Genomic DNA, 25,022 nt, shown 5'->3' on the forward strand with positions numbered 1-25,022 from the left:
CTAGTGGTTTTTCCCTACTTTCTTCAATTTAAGTCTGAACTTGGCAATAAGGAGTTCATGATCTGAGCCACTGTCCGCTCCCGGTCTTGTTTTTGCTGACTGTACAGAGCTTCTCCATCTTTGGCTGCAAAGAATATAATCAATCTGATTTCGGTGTTGACCATCTGGTGATGTCCATTTGTAGAGTCTTCTCTTGTGTTGTTGGAAGAGGGTGTTTGCTATGACCAGTGCATTCTCTTGGCAAAACTCTATTAGCCTTTGCCCTGCTTCATTCCGTAGTCCAAGGCCAAATTTGCCTGTTACTCCAGGTGTTTCTTGACTTCCTACTTTTGCATTCCAGTCCCCTATAATGAAAAGGACATCCTTTTGGGGTGTTAGTTCTAAAAGGTCTTGTAGGTCTTCATAGAACTGTTCAGCTTCTTCAGCCTTACTGGTTGGGGCATGGGCTTGGATTACCGTGATATTGAATGGTTTGCATTGGAAATGAACAGAGATCATTCTGTCATTTTTGAGATTGCATCCAAGTACTGCATTTCGAACTGTTTTGTTGACCATGATGACTACTCCATTTCTTCTAAGGGAATCCTGCCCACAGTAGTAGATATAATGGTCATCTGAGTTAAATTCACCCATTCCAGTCCATTTTAGTTCGCTGATACCTAGAATGTCGACATTCACTCTTATCGTCTCCTTTTTGACCACTTCCAATTTGCCTTGATTCATGGACCTAACATTCCAGGTTCCTATGCAATATTGTTCTTTATAGCATCAGACCTTGCTTCTATCACCAGTCACATCCACAAAAAAATGTTCTTTTTGCTTTGGCTCTGTTTCTTCATTCTTTCTGGAGTTATTTCTCCACTGATCTCCAGTAGCATATTGGGCATCTACCGACCTGGGGAGTTCCTCTTTCAGTATCCTATCAATTTACCTTTCTCTACAGTTCATGGGGTTCTCAAGGCAAGAATACTGAAGTGGTTTGCCATTCCCTTCTCCGGTAGACCACATTCTGTCAGACCTCTCCACCATGACCCGACCATCTTGGGTGGCCCCAGACGGCATGGCTTAGCTTCACTGAGTTAGACAAGGCTGTGATCCTGTGATCAGATTGGCTAGTTTTCTGTGATTGTGGTTTTAGTGTGTCTGCCCTCTGATGCCCTCTTGCAACACCTACCGTCTTACTTGGGTTTCTCTTAGCTTGGACGTGGGGTATCTCTTCACGGCTGCTCCAGCAAAGCGCAGCCGCTGCTCCTTACCTTGGACGAGGGGTATCTTCTCACAGCCGCCCCTCCTGACCTTGAATGTGGAGTAGCTCCTCTGGGCAGCAGCCACTCCTTGGAGGTGGGGTTGCTCCTCTCGGCCGCCGCCCCTGACCTCGGGTGTGGGGAAGCTCCTCTGCGTTGCTACTGCGCAGTCGCAGCCTGGCGCTCTCGGTCGCCACCCCTGACCTTGGACGAGGGATAGCTCCTCACGGCCGAGCTTCTGCGTGGTCCGTCACAGCCAGCGCGACCCTGGATTATAAGTACGTTTAAAACAAGGGTTGTGCTAGCTTTTTTGAAATATTTTCATCATCCCTAGACTTGAATCCTGATAGATAGTCACAAGGCATCTAAGGATCAATGGTTGCTACCCTAGTGTTGTACGTAATGAATAGGGTTATATATGCCCCAATATACACAAAGTATGTGGACCCATTCTCCTGGTATAATTACTAATAGTGCTTCTTTTGCCTTCAAAATTGGCACAGTTTAGGCAATTAATTATGTAGTCACTCTAATGATAAGGCAATAAATACATTAAAAAAATCTAGCGTTTTAAAATGGTACTTTATTGTTTTGCTCTGGAAATTAAGGCATGTTAAAGTTTTTCTGCACATAGGTACTATAAGTAATATATGTCATTCCAAATGTCGAATGTCTCCATTACTGGCCTATTGTTCAATTGACAGATGCCATTGGCTATTATAAGTCAGGAGTAGTTTATTTTTTAAAAGTAACATCAAATGATAGACATACTATTGTATTATAAAGGCATCATGCCACTAATTTATAGTTTTAGAAATGTCAAATACTTTTACAATACATGTTTGTTTAAAGACAACCCTTTGGAATAAACATCGATTTTTCTCCCAAAAACAGAATTGTCACTTTTGCTTGTTTTCAAGGAAAGTTTCACTATTTTCAATTTATTTAAACCTAAAATTCATGGGGAAAGAGAAATTTCTCCTCATTCATGAACTTCCTACTTATATATATGCTTAGTCGGTCGTTCTTAATGAATAATGATACTATTTTATATAAGATATCTGTCAAGATCTTAGTTATATTCAATTTGAAAATTTTCAGAAACCAAAAAGTAAGGTTTTGCTATAGTATTAACTTTATTTCTTAAATTAGGAACTTTGTGTTCCAGACAATAAAAATTCGCTAGTTTGATCCCCAAATCCTCACTGCATATTTGTTATTCTGCCCAGACCATGTAGTGTGATGTTAGACAAGGAAAGAGATACCATTCTTTCTTGTGATCTACACATTCTCCCAGGGTAATTCTCAGTTCCCTCATTTCCCAGGACAAAGTGGCATTAATTCTATGAGAATAGCTCATCTGTGCCCTGGATAATCGGAGTTCCCTAGAACAGCACAGAGGCACTCTGTTTATGTCTGACAAAGTAGTTATACATCACACTTCTTCAGATCATAAATACACATTTATCTTTAGCATATATCACCAAGTGAGTCATTTTGATGTAAATATTGCACCTCTTAAATATAATGATGATAATAGAGGCTGTGAATCTACAGATTTGTGCAAGTGCTCCCTTTTCAATAACTGAAAATATTTAAATCGCAGAAGTTTCAACATCCTATGAGAAGTGGCAGACAGAGTGGGACCTACCATAGTTGCAACTGTTTTTCTGAATTATGAATAAGGCAGACTCACTGGCTTCTACGTTGGTAGGTTTTTGTTGTGCCGGGACCAGCAGCCCTGGAAATGACTGACTCAGAGGGGGTCCTTATCTCCTCCCCTCCTTTTAGTTATGTCATTACATACAAAGGGCTCCAAGGCAAAGGGTTATAAACAAAGCAAGGTGAGCAATAGTCTGTACATTTTCTCATCCAGTCAAAAGCCCCACGGGACTTGTCCAGCCTTCTCAGACTGATGAAGATGCTGTCTTTTGGAATGTACCCAAGATGATGGAGAATCATTATTGTGATGGCATTGCCATCTCTTACTGGTTGGCATCTTTGTCTGGAAACTATCTCAGTTGGCTGTAATTTTACTTGAAGATTAAAGCACAGATTTTTATATGTATCTTCTGTTCTCTGAATGTGAAAAATATAAAGTACACCTACATTCACTTCTAACTGGCAGTCTTGTAATTCAGCAGATTTCTGTTTTTCATTGAAACCTGGAGTTGAATTGTCTTGAGCCGGAAGGCATTCAAGCTGCTGTTTTTTACTCAGCTATATTTCTCTATAAGCACCTAATTGTTTCAAAAAGTGATGTACAGTATGCAAAAACCTGAATCTAATGCAAATAAGTCTGTACAGCTCTAACATTAACAGGTGTTCTCGTTAATGTAAGTAGACATGGAACAACTCTTGAATGTTTTATAAACACTCATAATCATGGCCAAATATGTTACAATTGCATAAAGACACATACTTCAACATCTTTTATTCTTGTCTTGCAGTCTCAGCACTTATTAACCGAAGACATGTGTGCGTAATAAACTCGGGGCAACAATACCTGTTTCTGCTTAAGTCACTGTGTCTTAAATTAACTAATACTTCTAAATACAAGTGTTAGTAACATAACCACTGCCCCCTGACCTCCTACAGGGTGTTCATTTATTAATATTAATAACACTTTACTGAACATAATGGCTGCAACAGTGCGGGACCAGCAACTTTGCATCACTGAGGTTCTCTAAAGACTTGACCCATTGACCTTAGCATTAACTCTTGAAAATCTTAAACTGTGTCCAATTTCCCATATTGTCAACACTCAGTTAGAAAGATCAATACATAGGGTGAGATTCTTGGATACTCGACTATAGATTACCCCTGCAAAACACATGTTTTGGAATATAATCGAGAACATTCTATTCTAGCAATATGCATTTATTTTTTTAAATTTATTTATTTTTTCAGTGGGTTTTGTCATACACTGACATGAATCAGCAATAGATTTACACGTATTCCCCATCCCGATCCCCCCTCCCACCTCCCTCTCCACCCGATTCCTCTGGGTCTTCCCAGTGCACCAGGCCCGAGCACTTGTCTCATGCATCCCACCTGGGCTGGTGACCTGTTTCACCATAGATAGTATACATGCTGTTCTTTTGCAACATCCCACCCTCACCTTCTCCCACAGAGTTCAAAAGTCTGTTCTGTATTTCTGTGTCTCTTTTCTGTTTTGCATATAGGGTTATCGTTACCATCTTTCTAAATTCCATATATATGTGTTAGTATGCTGTAATGTTCTTTATCTTTCTGGCTTACTTCACTCTGTATAAGGGGCTCCAGTTTCATCCATCTCATTAGGACTGATTCAAATGAATTCTTTTTGACGGCTGAGTAATATTCCATGGTGTATATGTACCACAGCTTCCTTATCCATTCATCTGCTGCTGGGCATCTAGGTTGCTTCCATGTCCTGGCTATTATAAACAGTGCTGCGATGAACATTGGGGTGCACGTGTCTCTTTCAGATCTGGTTTCCTCAGTGTGTATGCCCAGAAGTGGGATTGTTGGGTCATATGGCAGTTCTATTTCCAGTTTTTTAAGAAATCTCCACACTGTTCTCCATAGCGGCTGTACTAGTTTGCATTCCCACCAACAGTGTAAGAGGGTTCCCTTCTCTCCACACCCTCTAGCAATATGCATTTAAATACAGAACCACTCTTGGTGCTTCCTGACTCCCTCCATGTTTAATCCTTTTGTCTGAAGTCTAGGGCTCATTGACTGATGGGAAAAGAGTGTTGCTCTCAATCTTCAAAATGGATTGCCTACTCTACTCTGATAAAAGGTGTCATCATTAGATCTCAAAATAAACACTTACATTGCCTGAAAGTACACAATGGTATTGTAACTTTCAAAATTTTATTAAAGTTGAGGATGAGTTAAATGCTATGGCATATCAAACAGTAGGATATAATGCATTCACTGAAATATATAAGATTGATAAAGTTGACCTATATGCTATTTACTTAGTGCCCCTTGGTTGTGGGTTGTATAGCTACATACTGGGTAGAAAATTGCTCTTGGCTTCTAAGTGATAACAGTGCAGTGGAGGGAACAGAGAAATCAACAGGGAATTGCAATGCAGACCATTTTGGCCTATGATGAAACAGGATTCATAGGAGCATGTAGCAGGAACTTCTGTTTCAGAGAACCCTTTCCTGAAAAGGTGACATCTAAATTGATTTGAATAATATCATAGAGGTTTCTGCAGAAAGGAAACGACCTGCTCTGAGGGAAGAAATGAGAATTAGTTCGGAAGAGCTAGACAAGGAAAAATATCAGTATGGCTGGATTAGAGAGATGCAGAGGGAAATGTGGAACAAGGGCTCCAGAGCAGGTAGGTGGCAGAGCACACAGGGTCTGGCAGCCTGAATTACAGGGTTTACACTGCAGTGTAACAGCTCTGGGGAATCTCAGATTATCAGGTAGATGAATTGGTTCTTTGGGACAGTAGCCCACCAGTCTTCTCTGTCCGTGGGATTTTCTAGGCAAGAATACTGAAATAGGTTGCCATTTCCTATTCCAAGAGAAATGGGATGATGAGATCCAAATTTCAGAGAGATCACGATGGCTACAGTGTGGAACATGGATTGGAAGGGGAAACAGATGAGATGGTAGAGAGACAAAAAGCTATTAAATCCATGTGAAAGATGATGGTAGTATAGATAAATGCATTAAAATTATATAACAGTATAGATGACATTTTCATTAAAATATAAACACAAGTATAATGTTTATCCAAGAGTCAAAAAAAAAAAAAATTTGAAGGATAGGCAACCAACCAGTATGCCTTGGGAAAGGGAAATGTTGTGTTTAAGTTATACTTTTATATTTGTTAAAAAATCTTTACATTGGGCATTGCTTAAATAAATACAGAAATAGTAAAAACCATTCCAATTAGGAAATGGTGGGGGCAGCAAATGCCCAAGTGACTCACTAGTCATGTGACTAAATGAGTAATTTTGCACAGTGAGCATAGATCAGGCTAGAAGCTGATGTGTGGTTGGCAGTGATTAATTGAGTGGTGGGTACCAGCAAACAGGAGCCCTGAGATGATGCGTTTATCTAGAGGCAATTATTCCCCCCAAGTTTAAAAATTAACGTTAACAGCAATAAAACTCTAAGCTGATATCTTTATACACCAACTGCTTCGATTAGTCACTTTTTCAGTCGTTTTTCACATGAGCACCACAGGCAAAACTTTTGGTATAGCTGACTGCAAGACTGTAGAAACTGCTAAACTATCTACTAATTACTTGGATAGTATTCTTGCATGAATATTGAGAAGACTGTTTGTCAGTGTTAAAATATTTTACTACAGACAAAAGAATGAACCCAAGTTGTTTTTTTTTTTTTTTTCTTTGTTTGGGTTTGGGTATTTCATTAATAAACAGAAAGGTAGAATGGGCAAGTGACTCCGGGTGTGAATGTTCACTGTAGAACCAGTTTTATTATGCAGAACAAATAAATCTGTATTGCAAGAATGCATGGACCAAACTATTTGGGTATCCGTGGTACAACTCAATTTCAGTTAAAAAACGCTGTGTCTTGAAAGTTTGACCTTAAACCTTAGGTTTCGGAACACACTTAAGATCTGTTGTGTATATTGCCCAACATTTGTTTACTTTGTATTATAAAAGAAATTGCTTACATGAGCAGCTTATTTTTATATGATGACACTGCTGAGGGTTCCAGTAAATGGACATGCAAATCAATCAACCCCAAACACATTGAAAACATAACCTATAAACATCTGGAAACTACAGTGAACACACATTTGTTAATACAGGGGCAGTTGTGGAAATGCAGGATCCATTGATGACCAGGCTTGTTTAGTAGCATGTGGATTTTAGAACATTTCTCAGAGTCAGAAGAAACAGGGTAATTATAACATAAGGTTCAACATCTTTAGATATGTAGAACATTTTCCATTGCTTAAAACAAATATTCCCTAAGAAAGTATAAAACATTTTTCTGACTTGCAAAGTTTTTGCAGTCTATCATTTAAATTACTTAAATAAAGGGAGCTTTACTGGTCCCCAAAGCTGTGAATATAACACCCTCCATGCATATTAGTTTGATCTTCTTGACAGACCAGAAAAGTGTTTGTGTGTGCCAATTAAAACAAAAATGGATCCCTAGTGACTTGTTCCTCACACGACTTCTGAAGACTGCTATCATTGTTTGCTGGGGCAACCCTGGATAAGGCTGCTATCCAAAGTAAACAAACTTTTCAAAACTTTCATGACAGATGGGGGTTACAAATGCATTTTAATAAGAGAGTTGCCAAAGCAACTTTTTTTTTTTATAATCAGCATATATTTACTTAACATCTAGCAACATTGGGAACACAAGGCAGATACTTTCTCACAAAATGTTTTAACAAGTAACATTTTTGGAAAGACAAATGGAAGACCTTTTACTTCTAAATGATATTTTACCCTTTGTTTTGTGTTAACTTTGCTCCACATGTTAAGAAAAATGTTAGGAGTTACTCAAACCAGACTGTAATTTGAGACAGACATGCAGCTTGATAATGTAATTTCTTGAGTGGTCATAAACACCTTTGAGACCAAGTAATTTAACTATAAGTATAACCATGACAACCTCCATATCAAATGTGGAGTGTAATGCAAGATGAAAAAAAAAAAAAAGCTAATCTGAGGGTTTTTAAAAAGTTATTGTTACTTCAATTTAGTTACTTCAGTTTCACTATGATGTGACCAAGGTATATGTATTTCTTATGCTGTTAGAATTAAAGATACAGCCAAAATTAACAAAAAATACTCTATTTTCACTTCATATGAATTTACTATACTTGACATAATTAAATTCTATTCCTCTTAAATGGGTAATCTGCCTATCTGTAGGTAGCCACATCATTTAACATTTTTCAAAACTCTTTGTATATCTGGAATACTTTAGAATGCATTTCCTATACACAGTTTCAAATTTATTAACATGGAGTAAACCCTCCTTAGGCTCATAGCCAGATTTGATCCTAAGCAAAATGTGAAAGACATTTAGTTCAAACATAGGATTGTTTTAGTCCTTTCTAGGATCTCAAGGAGTTAATTGGATAACCCAGTTATGTTTTGGGCTTCCCTGGTGGCTCAGTGGTAAGAATGCACTTACCAGTGCAGGAGAAGCAGGTTCATCCCTGGGTCGGGAAGATCCCCTGGAGAAGGAAATGACAACCAACTCTAGCATTCTTGCCTGGAGAATCCCATGGACAGAGGGGCCTGGCAGGCTACAGTCTGTAGAGTGGCAATAGAGTTGGACACCACTGAGCACAGAGGCACATGCACTTTCCTAGTAGGATACTGACTGTCCTTGAGGGAAAAAAAGAAAGCATCTGAGTAAGAATACTGGTGGGTCTTTTAAAATGGTGCTATCTTTAACACAATAGTAAAGAAACAAGCAACTTTAGTCTAAGGTCTGTAGTCTGAATTTCACAACTGAAACCAAATCCTTATGGTCCTTTTCTCATTTGCACAGAGTCCTTGATGGTATACAACAGTTTGCTGAAGACTAGTGAACTAGAAATCAAGATCTTTGTAATCTCTTGATTCAATCATTTAAAATGATGCCAATTGGATAGAATGGCATTTTCATTTTCCTCATTTGCTTCATTTTCTTCATTTGCAAAATTACTCTATGAGAGTGGAAGAAAGCTGCATTTGAAGAATGTTTATTATGTGCTTTGAGATCATTAAAACTGATATCGCTTTGCATACCAAGTGGTAGTATTCATATCCCTAATATACTAAAGTTCTGATACAATCAACCTTATAGAATAACTTATCATGACCAACAGTTTATGTATAATTCCATGATGTAAATGTGTCTGCAGTAATTATTCCCTCCTCGGAAATCTTGACATGAACATTGTCTATGCCACTCACATTGGGACTTAGTATAAGCCATTTTCAATTGTTATTTATCTCTATACTCTTATGTCCTTATCTGTCTGAACAGATTGTGAGCTCTTGAGGGTGGAGCTTATGTATCCTTAGCTTCTAACAATGTGCCATTCACTTAATAGATGTTTAATCAGTCCTTGTTGTTGATTAGGGGGATGTTCAGTGAGAAACACATCCTCTCATTCTCCTGAACTAAGGATTCTTTTGGGGATTTATTCTGCAGTAGGAAAGTTGCTACCATCAAAAAGTGGAACACACGTTACTCTTGCACCTTTGATAGTCTCCCAACATTCATTTGAGGTCATCTGAAATGGAAGTAGCCAGCAATATTTTACTGTGTTTTGCTGATGAGTTATCTATCTATAAAGTTTTTCATCAATTATTATCATGTACATTTGGTTACTATTTATAAACCACTGAAAATGACTAAATTTTCTATAATGTTTACTCTGTGGAGCTATGAATAGTTTTAATTTGTTTTTTCATTATCTTTAATTTTTCTAAATTCTCCACAGTAAATTTAATGCTTTATAATCATAAAAACTGTTCATGGGGTTCTCAAGACAAGAATACTGAAGTGGTTCCCCATTACCTACTCCAGTGGACCACGTTTTGTCAGACCTCTCCACCATGACCCATCCGTCTGGGTGGCCCTACATGGCATGGCTCATAGTTTCATTGAGTTAGACAAGACTGTGGTCCATGTGATCAGATTGGTTAGTTTTCTGTGATTGTGGTTTTCAGTCTGTCTGCCCTCTGATGGAGAAGGATAAGAGGCTTATGGAAGCTTCCTGATGGGAGAGACTGACTGAGGGGGAAACTGGGTTTTGTTCTGATGGGCGGGGCCATGTTCAGTCAATCTTTAATCCAATCTTCTGTTGATGGGCGGGGCTGTGTTCCCTCCCTGTTATTTCTCTGGGGCCAAACTATGACTTCCCTGGTGGCTCAGACTGTAAAGCATCTGCCTACAATGTGAGATACCTGGATTCAATCCCTGGGTTGGGGAGATCTCCTGGAGAAGGAAGTGGAAACCCACTCCAGTATTCTTGCCTGGGAAATCCCATGGACGGAGGAGCCTGGTGGGCTACAGTCCAAGGGCTCACAAAGAGTCGGACACGACTGAGCGACTTCACTAAACTATGGTGGAGGTAATGAAGATAACGGTGACCTCCTTCAAAAAGCCCCATGCAGTCCCTGCTGCACTCAGCGCCTCCCACCCTGCAGCAGGCCAAGCCGACCCACGCCTCCGCCAGAGACTCCTGGACACTCACGGGCAAGTCTGGGTCAGTCTCTGGTGGGCTCATTGCTCCTTTCTCCTGGGTCCTGGTGCAAACAATGTTCTGTTTGTGCCCTCCAAGAGTGTGTTTCCCCAGTTCTGTGTAAGTTCTGGCAGTTCTATGATAGGGTTAATGGTGACCTCCTCCAGGAGGGCTTATGCCATACCCAGGTCTGCTGCACCCAGAGCCCCTGCCCTTGCAGCAGGCCACTGCTGACCGTACCTCCTCAAGAGACACTCAAACACAGTTTTGTCTCAGTCTCTGTGGGATCTCTGGGTCCTGCTGCACACAAGGTTTGCTTGAGCCCTCTGAGCATCTCTGGCAGGTATGGGGTTTGATTCTAAATGCGATTTTACCCCTCCTACCATCTTGCTGGGGCTTCTCCTTTGCCCTTGGACATGAGGTATCTCCTCAAAGTCACCCCAGCACTGCACGGCTGCCACTCCAGCGCCTACAGTCTTGCTGGGGCTTCTCTGTCCTTGGACGTGGGGTATCTCCTCACAGTCACTCCAGTGCCACACAGCCGACGCTCCAGTGCTGCAGCCATGATTAAAAGACGCTTGCTCCTTGAAAGAAAAGTTATGATCAACCTAAACAGCATATTAAAAAGCAGAGATGTTACTTTGCCAACGAAAGTCCATCTAGTCAAAGCTACGGTTTTTCCAGTAGTCATGTATGCATGTGAGAGTTGAACTATAAAGAAAGCTGAGCACTGAAAAATTGATGCTTTTGAACTGTGGTGTTGGAGAGGACTCTTGAGAGTCCCTTGGACTGCAAGGAGATGAAACCAGTCCATCCTAAAGGAAATCAGTCCTGAATATTCATTGGAAGGACTGATGCTGAAGCTGAACCTCCAATACTTTGGCCACCTGATGCGAAGAACTGACTCATTTGAAAAGACCCTGATGCTGGGAAAGATTGAAGGTGGGAGAAGGGGACGACAGAGGATGAGATGTTTGATGGCATCACCAACTCAAACGACATGAGTTTGAGTAAACTCCGGGAGTTGGTGATGGACAGGGAGGCCTGGTGTGCTGCAGTCCATGGGGTTGCAAAGAGTCGGACATGACTGAGTGACTGAACTGAACTGAATCAGAAAAACATTAAGTTCTGAAAATATTTTGTTTTTATTCTGGTAAACCAAAGTGTGGAAATTTTTAATTATATAAATACAATCCTACATATTAATTCCTCATTTAAATTAACCTCTAACAGGGGAAAGACTAACTGCCAGAATGCATTGGAGCAATGCACAGGAGCAATTTAATTTAATTATTTGACAATTTAATTTAATTTATTGACAGAATTGAAAAGGGCAATATTTAAACATAAGCACTTCTCATTAAAAGTCTTTTAAGCAGTTTTAAGTTTGCATAACAAAGTCCCATTTGTTAATTAAAGCTTAAAAAACATTCTTCTCTCATTGTCTTTAATCAGTGGAGTTTGGAACTGGGTTATACCTGCCTCCATCTTAGGAGGAACCATAACAAGGACACAAATGGAGCTATGTTCCTAGCCCAAGGGGAAACTATTGTTGAATTAATACCAAAGTCTTGAGGAATGTTGTCTCTTCTGCATGATGGCCAGTGGATATGCTTACAAGGTTGTTTAGGTATACATTCATTTACCAGCAAAAATTCAGATGGTCACTATTTAGTGAGAAAAGTTTTAGGCAAATGTCCTGACAGGTATTTAAATGCATCTATTCTTGACAACACCAGATAATTTCATTGAGATGTCTTTGGTGCCAAGATATATACCTTCAAAATACAACGTGGTAGAGATAAGGGATTTCAAGAGGCACTTGTCTAAAGTAGGCTTTGAAGTGAAGTGGAGACCAGCAGCTCTTGCCTAAACTATCTTTTCTGTAAATTCTTCCTTCATCTACCTTGTCCCAGCATCTGTCACTGAGACAACACATGATATAGAAAGAATATATTGTTCTGACTTAATATATTGTTATCAGCTCTATGTCACTCTGTAGTGTCATCAGGAGAGATTCAATCAAAAGGTTTAGTCAAAAACTAACATTTACTGATATCTTTTTCTCAGGAGCATTGACAATTTGACTGCTCAAAGTGCAAATATCATTGGGCAAAGTATTTATCAGACCTACAGAGGTAATGTTTAAAAAAAAAAGTAGATTGAGAAACCTGAATTCAATGTATTTTACCAGCCAAAGACTTTGAAGCCGCTTTCCTATGAGTGACTGGAATGGAACAGAACAAAGTCAATTACTGACTGTAATTAAGAAGTGGATGCGTTTAAACTGTAGAGAGCAGTAGCAGTCTTCTCCAGACTGCCGAGGAACTTGAAAGATTAGTGGGAAGACAGAGGAGAGGATGCAACTGCATCTTTCTAATAGTATGCTTTAAATGAATTGCATTCACATAGTTCTCTGGTCCAGCTTCCCAAAATGAATTCATAAATCACTGATTATGTACAAATAATGCAGTAATAAATTTGGACAAAGAAACTTTTAAGATACATTTTGCTTTTCATTGTGTTAGCAGTAAAGATTCCCTTTGCATTACATAGCATGCACCCCAAATGCAAATGCATTGCTGAAGTACTCATATTTAATCACTATTTGAATTTACTAGGCTGAAAATTGAACCTTGTTGGCTCTTTCCTAAACCCTCAGAATATGGTAAATCTAATTATGTTTGTTTCTAGCACTTTGAAAGTGTTCCTTTTTATAATTTTGATAATAGTTTATTTATAATGGCAGAGAAATAGGTTGTACATTGCATTTGGGCTAATTCATTTTTCTGTGTGTATGTTAGCAAATTGTACAATTATGTAATACATTCGTAATCAAAATATTTATATTCAGATTAGGATGAAGGTAGAGGTCAAGGACATTACTAGTTTTCTTAGGTTAGTTAGAAGTGACCTTATATTTTTAGATTACTATTTCTGTGGCAACACTTTATATAAAGTAAATATTTGGAACTTTATATAAGTAAAGAACATTGCAAGGGTGTTCAGATAATTAAGCAAACATCAGCTTAACTGTCTTTTACAAGATACATAAAACAGAGGACTATTTGGAGGCTATTTTGAGCTACCCCGAATCTTACATGCAATTTTATTTTAAAAAAAAAAAGTGATAGGCCCTGGTAATCTGTCAAATTCTAGTGTGGGTAATTAAGTTCCCTTTTATTTTCTAATCTTTCATGTCTCTTAATTGCATGTACTTTGGATACTTCCTTTTCTGACTGTTGTAAAAAGTTGGGATTCAACTCACTCAAGAATGATTATATTGCAGCACTGAGTAATGTTGCATCTCTAAATAATTGTTCCTAAATATCAATGCAAATGAATACATCCGTATTGTGTAAACAAAGATTTCTTTAAAACTTCAGGATTGTTGTCATTAAATGTTACCATAAGAGTCACTGAAACTTCAGAGTGAGCTATTTTGGGTAATTGTCACTTTAATGATAGAATTACAGACGCATTTTATACCACGATTTGTGATTTTCTGAATTTGTGACATATTTCAGCTCTTACGTCCCATTTAGAGGAAGTAAGGCTGAGAAGAGGTGACTAACTCCTGATTGAGTATTTTGAGATGTCTGTCCTCTAAACCTCTGAAGCCTTGCTTGAAGCATGACGGTAGTTGGGAAATGTTCATCTTCTTGGTGAAACAAAAAAGTCAATAATACAAAGGGAAAATCTTCACCGTTCAGACTGATAGCCTGAAACAAAGAGCATGTCCACACCTTCTCTAATCAAATTCTTCTCTAAGTAGTCCTTTATGTGCGAAATCAAGTTTTCTGTAGGGTCACATCCTTCTCTAACAATTCCAAGGAGAAAAAGGTTCCCTTTATTGAAAAACTTACAGTTGTATGCTAAATATTGCCAACTACTTAACAGCCCTAAACGTATGGAACAGGAATGTTCTTCTGATCCTTACTCTCCAGGAGAGGTCCAAATATGTAAATGAACTTTTATTCTAATGTACTCTCTTTGTGGGTAAATTGGTCTTTATTACTTTCCTATAGATCTTTTTGATAAGAAAGTAGAAATAGCCAAATGTTACTCATTAGAATGACCTTTTAGAAAAGTCTGCATTAGTCTCTTTGGTAAATAATGTGTTTTAGTACCCTCCATAAAAGGAAATCAAATATAGAGATACTATTAGATTTGAAAAAGACAAACAGTAAAGAGCCAAACATGCAGAATGAATTCTGACACACCCGGGTGCATTTTTCTGTGATTCTGACTTAAGTGGATACTGTCTGCATTATTCCGAACTTCCTGACTTGCTTTTCCAGGAGTTGGAGTAATTCAGCTTTAGACCTACTCTTGAGTTAATCGTTCTATTATTGAAATGATAATGTATTTGTTATGACATGAAGAAATGGTTTGTAGAGAGCAGTTCAAAATGATCCTAGTCTCCCAGTTCCCAGAAAGACAATTACTGGAATACAAGAAAATATCTCAGTGTATTAAAGTGTGTTTTTTTTTAAAGCATATATTTTTAAATGTAACAGATCATTTTATATGGTTTGCTCACCTGTTGATTTTTTTTTTTTTTTTAAGATCACAACTTTATCAGGAAATGAGTTCCTTCTGCAGTCAGATATTGACTTCATCATATTGGATTGGTTCCACGCTATCAAAAATGCAATTGACAGACTGGTATGTATTTGTTTTAGCTGTTATCTTTATTAATTAGAATGTAGTCTTTTAAACCTGTTGCTTATGCATATTGCACACATACATTTAAGTAGATCCTATGAGTTGAGAGTTATTAAGTTATTTTAATTTAAACAGTCCACTAATGCCATTTTCAGCATTTGTGAATGCTGACAGGATTTGTGAAACTAAATGACATTTGATTTCTCTCTTTAAAAATACAATACATTCATTTTTTTTTTCTGAAATAACAGACATTGATTTAGTGAAGGCTTTATAAAGCAAACAAGAACTTAATAACTACTAAATTTTCACATTTTCGGTTTATGCAATCTGTAATACATATTCTTGAAAATAAGTATCAGTGTATTTAAGCCCATACTCACTGTTATAATACTAGTAAATAATAATCCTTTGTATTGATTTCCATTGTTCTTCCAGCTAAGCTAGATTGTTCTCGTGAAAATTACATATCTAGAACTTCATGAAATTACCCTAAATCACAAGTTTAGAGTATGTTCTTAAAAGAGTCAAATTATTTAAAACTACTCATTTTATACTGTTTATCAACCAAACATCTTATTTAGGACACTAGTGTTTGCAAAATCTTGACAAGAAAATATTCTTGAGAGCTTTTAATAAGGTATAAAAATAATAATATTTTTGTGATTTTATTGTGATTTAATCCCACACTTCCATTACATTATTTTGGGATCAAAACTTTAAAAAATAAAATAGCAAGTAAATTTTTCCCCATTATCATTATAGTTCCCTTATCGAGGCACACATATGCTCACACACACACACACATGCATATGCATTTTTTATCATTATGAGCAAACTCTGGAGTAAAACTGCCTGAGTTTGAAAGTTTGAATCTGATTTTTCTAGCTGTGTGGCCTTAGGCAAATTGTTTATCTCTTTTGGCTTCAGTCATCTTGTCTGGAAAATAAGCGTAATAAAATACCTACCTCATGGGATATCTGTGATAAGTAATTGAATTAATGCATGGGGTGCTTAGGCTATGCACAGCATTTAATAAGTAATATTATATATATATATATATATATATATATATATATATATATATACACACACACACATATATATGTATATCATTTATAATTTGAAAATTAAGCTTAGCATAGGGACCTTATTTCAAAATAATTATCTTATTTCAAACTTCTTGTTAATCTAACATCAAAATAGATCACAGAACTATTTAGTGAATTTTTTTCTTCTATGTAAAATTGTTCCATCTAATTGTTATTTCCAGCCCAAGGATCCAAGTAGTCATTCAAGAAACCTGGAATTATTTAAAATCCAGAGATCCTCCAGTACTGAACTACTAAGTCACTATGATAGTGATATAAAAGAACAGAAACCAGAGCACAGAAAATCTTTAAGTAAGTATTTTTTTTGACTAGCTCATTTTAACTTTGTTTAAACTTAGTGCTTATGAAATGTAGATACATTGAAATGAGATTTCAGCCAAACTCATGGTACTCATGGACGATTTGTAGCCATTTCTTTAGCCAGGAATTCACACAGTTGAGGACAGTCTGAGTACTTTGCTCACATCATTGGTAATGCCTTTTGAGAAAATAATTGTTCCAAGGTCATGGTCTCTGCTTACAGCAAACTTCTGAATCTAAGTAATAACCATGGCATTCAGATTGGTGATTGATTTCAAGAGTGGGAAATGTCAAGCGTCTCCAAACCTTGGTATGCTAACTATTTGATTTTCATACATTAAAAGATATATGAGTGACCTGACATAAATCAACAGGCTATGCAACTTGCCACTTGTTTCAACCACCAGAAAGATTTAGAAATGTGTAATGTGGATTAGATATCCTCCGAGGTCACATCTAGTTCTAATTTTCTTAAAAAAAAAAAAATGAATTTGAAGTGAAAAGGACCAGTCTGTTCACTTACATAGTGACCTTGAGCATAACTGTTCATCTTTTTCACCCTTCTTGGTGGTGTTGTTCAATCACTAAGTCGTGTCCAACTCTGTAACCTCATGAACTGCAGCACCCCAAGCTTCCCTGTCCTTCACTATCTCCCGGAGTTTGCTCAAACTCATGTCCATTGAGTCAGTGATGCCATCCAACCATCTCATATTCTGTCATCCCCTTTTCCTCCTGCCTTCAATATTTCCCAGCATCAGGGTCTTTTGGTGGCCAAAGTGTTGGACCTTCAGCTTCAGCATCAGTCCTACAAGTGAGTATTCAGGACTGATTTCCTTTAGGATTGACTGGTTTGATCTCCTTGCTTTCCAAGAGACTCTCAAGAGTCTTCTATCTTTTCACCCTGTTTCTTCCTCAATAAAGAGGGTTATGGAAAGGTGTTGTGCATATCTCACAGAGTTGATTTGAATCTCAGCTCCCTCAAAGAACAAGTAGATATCTCTGGAATCAGAGAAAAACAATTTCCCAAAGTCTCATAAATTATAGTACCTTTCTGGGACTATCTATCTACATACATTCAGTCTTCTGAATCACCAGTTTTTCTGCCATTTCCATCTGACTAAAGATCAGATTATATCCTGTAATTATATTCTAGCTTTTTGAACTTAAGGAGAACTCAGTAAGTAGAGAAAGGCTGATTACAGAATATCTACCTGTGTACAGGGGCTTCCCTGGTAACTCAGCTAGTAAAGAATCTGCCTGCAATGCAGGAGACCCCAGTTCGATTCCTGGATCAGGAAGATCTCCTGGAGAAGGGATAAGCTACCCACTCCAGTATTCTTGGGCTTCCCTTGTGTCTCAGACAGTAAAGAATCCTCCTGCAATGCGGGAGACCTGGGTTCGATCCCTGGGTTGGGACGATCCCTTGGAGAAGGGATAAGGCTACCCATTCCAGTATTCTGGCCTGGAGAATTCCATGGACTGTATATCCATGGGGTCGCAGAGAGTAGGACATGACTGAGCGACTTTCACTCACTCATGTGTACATGAATAAATACACTGGATGACCATATATGTATATACATATATTTGTGTGCATCAGAGAATAATATATATACACATAAATATACATGTACAACCCCCCACACATGACAAAATAGAGGGAGGCTAGTTATATGTGATAATATATCTTCTAAATCTAAATTGTTATGAGTCCAAATCTAGAAACAGCATGGTAACTTTGAGGAGGAGCACCCTTTCAAAATTGTCATGATTCAGAGAACCATGCCATAATTTCTATATCGTTGGTACAGATTTGGTTAGCCAGTTGTGTTAAGTTAGAATTTAAAATTATCAATGTTAATGTCTTATACTGTATGGTGCATTAAAATTAAATTATTTGTGGAAAATAAGCAGTGCCATTTAAAAAAATTTTCCATATGATGGTACAGTTTGATATTACCTCATTTAAGGATTTCTCTTTATTTCTTGCTCATTGTCCCTCTTGACTTAATAGGGGTACAGACATAAGATTTTAGAATTAGAATTTGATTGTGAGTACATAGCTAATGTTAACGGCATAAATATTTTGTAGTAGGTATAAACGGAGAAGGAAATGGCAACCCACTCCAGTATTCTTGCCTAGAAAATCCTATAGACAGAGAAGCCTGGTGGGCCACTGTCCATAGGGTTGCACAGAGTTGGACACGACTGAAGCGAATTAGGATGCATGCATGCATTGGAGAAGGAAATGGCAACCCACTCCAGTGTTCTTGCCTGGAGAATCCCAGGGATGGAGGAGCCTGGTGGGCTGCCGTCTGTGGGGTCGCACAGAGTCGGACACGACTGAAGTGACTTAGCAGCAGAAGCAGCAGCAGCAGTGGGTATAAAATGAGGTATGAGAAAAAACAATGAGGTATGAGGCAATGAGCAGTAGCTCTGGAATCTCATATATAATTGCTGGTCTGGAGCAGACTTTGACACATTTCTAAAGTCTAAAGCTCAGGAGAAAATTAAGGTTTGTAAAAGTATGTATGAGAAACATTGAGGTAAATGGATTTTGTATTCAACAATAGTCACTTGAAATGTTTTCAGACCATATTGGAGAAAAAAAATTCCTACAGGTAGAACACCAGTTACCTGTTTTGAACTTTTTTTAGTGGGAAAGACAATTATTTGTCTATTTTGGGCCTACATTTAGTCTTGTCTAAATACAAGGAAAGAGACATATGATTAATTCTATTCATTTCAGAGTATTTAACTGTATAAGAACCTTATATTGCTTTTTTCTTTGCAGTTAAAAAATAATGATACCGAGAAAATATTGAGTACTTACTATCCAGGCATTGTTCTAAGTGCATGTGTTACATTGATTTACTTAATCCTCCACTAACCCAATGACATAGGTACTATTATTAACCCTATTTTATAGATAGGAAACTAAGACACAGAAAATTAAAACAACTTATACAAAGACAAGTTATGGAAACAAGTTTCAAACTCAAGGAAACCAATATTAGACTCAGTGCTTTTAACAATAAAGCTAGAATGAAGTGAACAAATAAAAGGTAAACTTAGTTTATATCAACCTTGGACTTGGATGGAAATATTAAAAATGATATCCATATAAATCAATAAACTTAAATAGAGACCCAAAAACATATTAGCAAAGGAATTAAAACCAGATGTTGATTTTGGACTTTGATTTCACTGTTAAACTAAAAGGGTCATTTAATCTTTAACACTAGCCCTAATTTTAGAAAATGCTTCTTTTTTGTATTTTGGTAGATATTAATAGTTTTAAGCATTTTTTAGGACTAATCTATTTTTTGCAAAGTAGGAATACTGTTAATATCCATCTATTACTTTGAATTAAGTTCATTCAGCATTTACAGATTCATTTTCATTTGAAAGGCATAATGATTGTCCCACCCATACAATATCAAATTAGCTAGGCATTTGAAATAGTGATTGGCATATTTTATATCTGATGCTTTTTACAGTATTTTCTGAAGAAAGAGGCTCTATGAAACCCCTCTGATCTTAATTCCAGATTTGAACACCCAAACTTAGGTTTTTAAAACATGCATTTGGTTTTACAGCACCCTCTTGAGATTAAATAATTACATGAAGTTAGAGATTCACAGTATCTCCTTCCTCGTTAGCAGCCTAAGCACAAACTTTACTGTCAGTTTGCTGCCTTTGGCTTCCTGTGCCCTTGATGTTCCCACGAGTTTTGTCGCCAAGATTGTAGACAGATAAAGCCAGAATTACTTTTTTTTAAAGGCATGTGAACATCATTAGCAGCTAACAGGTGGTCATTTCATTGTCCAGTTTCTCTGTATAACATGGGAAAAATATGTACTCTCAGTGAGTGAATTCAGAAAGTTAAGTGCTTAAATATACTCTCCTTTTAAAAATATGATTCTAACCTGCCAACACTATTAAGTACTAATCAGATATTTTAAGATATCAGTTGAGTCTAACAGACAAGAAGCCAGAACATTCGATGTGAGGGCCAAATCACTGTGGGAAATTCAGGACATCAGCATGGGATGAGAGTGGGAGCGCTGCTCTCCAGGGACGGCTGTTATGGAAAGTGGAGAATCAATCAAAGAAAATGCTAACATATTTTTCCAAGGAAAGAGAACTGTCTTCCACTGATGGCAGAGAGGAAAGCCTCAAATATAAACCCAAAAAGTCTTGGAGAGCTTTCTCAACTTTTCTGAGCTTTACTCTCTAGATCTATAAAAATGGATCTAATACTGTCCTTGCCGCATCGACTGAGAATGTGAAATTAGATATGTAAATACTTAGTTCACAGCAGGCACTCAATAAGTAGGAGCTCTTGTTATTATCCTCTGTGTCCCCAAGCAGATGGCACCAAAATAGGGCGTGAGCCAAGGGTGGTGTCTGATGGAAGATTGGAGCAGGGCATATATACTTCACATCCTCTCTTTGAGTGTAGAGAAAATAGGGGAAAGGAGCCAGACCTGTATATGGGAGTTATGGTTGCAAAAATCTAAATATGAACAGCTGGTCTTTCCCCTGGCCACTCCCCAGGTGAAAATGGCAGCCAGGGCATTCTTGGGAGCAACACACCAGGAACTCATACAAGGGAGCCAAGAGATACTCTTGATTCTTTTATGCCCAGAAGAGCAGGTCATTAAGAAGTCCCAGTTGATGGAAAGAATTCAGCATCTAGACATTTCACCATTGCTTTATCCATAGCTCTAGTTTACTCACTCATTCGTGTATTTATTGTTCTTCATTAATAGGTATACCTAAAGGCACACCACTAAAATTCTTGGCTCCACTCATCTGTATTTCCAATTTTTAAAATTATTTTTGCATTTAGGCTATGTATAAGGAATAATATGTCTCGGTCTCATCATTTGCTTGAGCTGTAAAATCTATATATGGGAATCTTGAATAAATTTTATGAAAAATTGATACTTGGCATTATAAATAAGCACCCCCAAATGAACATAAGTTAGAAGAATAAAATCAGATGTAATAGAATCAAAAGCAAATGGGTTTCCTTTTAGCTGTGCTTTGATGAAAGTATCATAAAAACCAAAAGTGTTCTGGGTAAAATCCTCAAAGTATTTAGATATTAATTTCCTAATTCCACAGCCTCTTACCAATGTGTAATAAAAATGTATGTACAAGGCTACAGGAATAAAGATAAGAATGGAAGAACTGGATTCACATATTTATACAGTCTAGAAAATTTAAATGCTTGTGAAACTTTAGTGATATCTTTGTTTACAAATTTGCCTGCAAAGTAATAATGATCACACCAAGTTAAAACAAGTGTGATAGAGAAGGCAGTTAATTTCTGTACTAATCTAAATGATTATAATATTGGCCATCCACAACTGTGAGTAGACTCTGTTCTCAAAATCCAGTTTTAAACTGATTGCTTAGACCTCAGTGTATTTTTCAAAAGGAAACTGTATACCGGCCACAGAAGCACACTTGAATCTTAGGCAATCATTTTGAATGTTGTTTTTAGTAAACAGTACATTCTGAATTTGTTGCACCTCTGGCCCTAGAAGATCTGCCTTTCAAGTAGCGTTGCTTTCCATCTGATTTCCTTTTTCCTCCTCCCCCACCCTTGCACCAGCTCCACCAATACAATTAGGATTCTCAGAATGGCTTTGGCCAGGAGGTTCCTGGACCCTGAAAATCCCCAGTGATGGTAGGGAGGGAATGCAAATACTCGAAGCCAGAAGAAATAGTGAGAAAATGAGAGGAAGGAGGATTGGAGAGGAAGTTTTTGCAGCAGGGGCGGGGGAAGTGAATCCTCAGCTGTTCTATGTAAGAAGTATGTATACTGACAGATTAGTCTGGCATTGTCCCGAATGCTAACATTTGTGGGATCTAGGTGGTATCTATAGAAGTGATCATGGTGCTATCATTTTCTGTTTGTCCGAAAGTTTCACAATTAAAAACTGGAGCATACACACACAGACAATTAAGTATTACTCGTGTTCAAAATTCAATAAAAAAATATACATATTTTCAAATTGCAGTTTGAAAATTTTAAAAGAAGGATCAAATTTTCTTTATATGAGTTACATTAAGACCTCTTTAAATATAAAACATCAAGTCACTGTTTTCCTCCTTTTTCTCCAAACTCCAGTATATTTTCTCTTATGATTATTGTGACCTTTCTGATAACTATATAATTAAGAAAATTTATTAAAATGTTTATTATTATCCAAAATGGAAAAGTCATACTAGTTTCTTGGATAGATATGTAGTTAGCAATTGTTTGAAACATATTGTGAGGGCTGTTATGCAGACTCATATAAATATATATTTTAAAGTTTCTTCTTATTAAGAACTTTGTATGAAACAGCCTAATCTTGCCAATGCATGAAAGTAATAAGATGAATAAGCCATCTGCCAAGAAAATGAAAACAATATTAAAATTGCACAAATAAATTATATCTATCTTTGAAAAAAGAGAAACACTCTTACCTGGATACAACAAAAAATCATAATAATTATGTAGAATATTATGGGTTATTGTGTTTTAGTGAGTTTCAGATTCAAGTAAGATGGTCAATTATCTGATTCTTTTTTTCCCACTAAAATCAATATTGGTACCCTGGCACCAGTTTCATTCAATATCCAGCTGAGAAAAATAAACTGTTGAACTAAAGTGTGAAAATAAAAATAATTTTGTTTTACTATAGTTATAAGACAGACAATTTCTGAGAAACAGTGAGTGTCAATTCTCTTCTTGATTATTTTTTACAGGTTAAGGGAGTTCTTTATTTCAACATATTCCAATTTGGTGAAGAAAAAAATAAGTTTTAAAAGGACATTTACATTGCCAAAGCTGGAACATTATGAGAAAAAAATAAAAACCCAGTGAAGATTAGATGCACACTCGATAATCAGGCATCTGAATTACTTTGTCAAAACAGTATTTTTCATAAAGGTTCCAGGGCTTCACCAAGGCACTGTGTGACCACAGCAATTGTTCTGACATGTGTTCCCAAGATAGTTAGCAGCAATTCAACTTTCCTGGGGCCCATAGATTACAGACTCTTCAAAACATTCAGTTCTCCATGAATCATCGGATAAGCAGACTTAGTTATAAGCTGAGCAAAGAATGTTCTGATTAATCTCTTCCTTCCCATCCAAGGGGTTGATCTCGCTCTTTGACCTGTGGGTGTCCATTGTCATGTATCTTGTAGCATCAGCTACTCTGAAAGTCTATCTAACCCTATCAGCACTCAAGCACTAGATCACCCCGTCTCCTCTTGACCCTGGCAGTAACTCCCTGACCATATTTCCCCTTAGATGAACTGCATTTAATCAATTTCTGATTTCATTAGGTCAAATGGCATCTTTCTTTCAATAATAGGCCAAATCCAGAGGGCTTCTTTGCTCTAACTCTACAGCAATATTTCCTTAGCATTAATACACTACTTGGATTGTAAACAACAGAAAAAATATCCTTTGATTTCCTTGGAAAATTTCTCCTCTCTTTATTCCATGAACCTAGAATGGGCATATATTAATATTTTCTTGTAAAGTTAGATGTATAATATTTGTTCACCAGTGTCATATCAAGTTTATAGTATATTAGCTAAGCATGATATTTAAAGCATTCTTATAGAGAATCCCTGGGCAGAAAGAAAGCATTCTTTTGAATGCAAGTGATCAACTCTTTTTGTATATAGAATTTATTTGGTATACTCATTGTAGATTCTGGTGTATAGGAATAATGCTACTTTTTTTCCTGAAAATCCTTTAAAAAAAGTAATTTGCTTTTTAATCCCTTTATTTGGGTGTCTCAAATAAGCCCAAATTAGGCTTAGGGTAAACATTTAATTGTAAACATGTATAATCTATGCTGTTTTTTTGGAAAATAAGTTTATTTCTCATTACTCATTACTTTGTAAGTCCACATCCATGTAAGGAAAATCAGGTATTGCTTTCATCTCAAAGTATGAGTTGTATCCAAAAATACTAGCTTTTTTCATCCAAATTCAATAAAATGTGATCTATAACATTAGCTTCCTTCAAGAAATGCCTTGTGGATGACTTGAGAATGGTAAATCAGTCTGCCAATTCATCTTTCTTTGATTATATAAGTAGAACCTGAAGCCAAATACTCCTGCTACCCAATTTCAGTACTGTAAATAATAGATTCTTTTGTATACAAAATTAATTGACCTGAGAAAATAGAGGTAAAATAGGAGAGGCAATGGTCAAATACAAAATATAAGACTGGGAGAGTACCATCAGAGATGGTGTCCTCCAAAAGTCAAAACTTATGAACAATTTCTGATCAAATTACTGCACTGGAATGACTCAAGTAAAAGTTCCTCAACAGAAAGGTCTTTATGGAACACATGTAAATCCATGGCTGATTCATGTCAATGTACGGCAAAACCCACTACAATATTGTAAAGCAATTAGCCTCTAACTAATAAAAATAATGAAAAAAAAAAAAAAAAGAAAGGTCTTTATGACTTGGGTCCCCTTCTCTGG

The 25,022-nt window shown here is 37.0% G+C and overlaps 1 protein-coding gene across 2 annotated transcripts in view; it reads left to right on the forward strand.

Moving 5' to 3' along the window:
• ARHGAP15 (Rho GTPase activating protein 15) overlaps positions 1 to 25,022 on the forward strand; it is a 685,399-nt gene that overhangs the window by 339,887 nt on the left and 320,490 nt on the right. For both annotated transcript variants that reach the window (XM_043487890.1, XM_043487891.1), the window contains exons 7-8: positions 14,998 to 15,096; positions 16,370 to 16,499. In XM_043487890.1, coding sequence (XP_043343825.1) covers positions 14,998 to 15,096; positions 16,370 to 16,499 — 229 coding nt within the window. The remainder of the gene's footprint in view (positions 1 to 14,997; positions 15,097 to 16,369; positions 16,500 to 25,022) is intronic.

The sequence above is a fragment of the Cervus canadensis genome, chromosome 15 (genome assembly GCF_019320065.1).
Source record: "Cervus canadensis isolate Bull #8, Minnesota chromosome 15, ASM1932006v1, whole genome shotgun sequence".
NCBI classification, from domain to species: domain Eukaryota; kingdom Metazoa; phylum Chordata; class Mammalia; order Artiodactyla; family Cervidae; genus Cervus; species Cervus canadensis.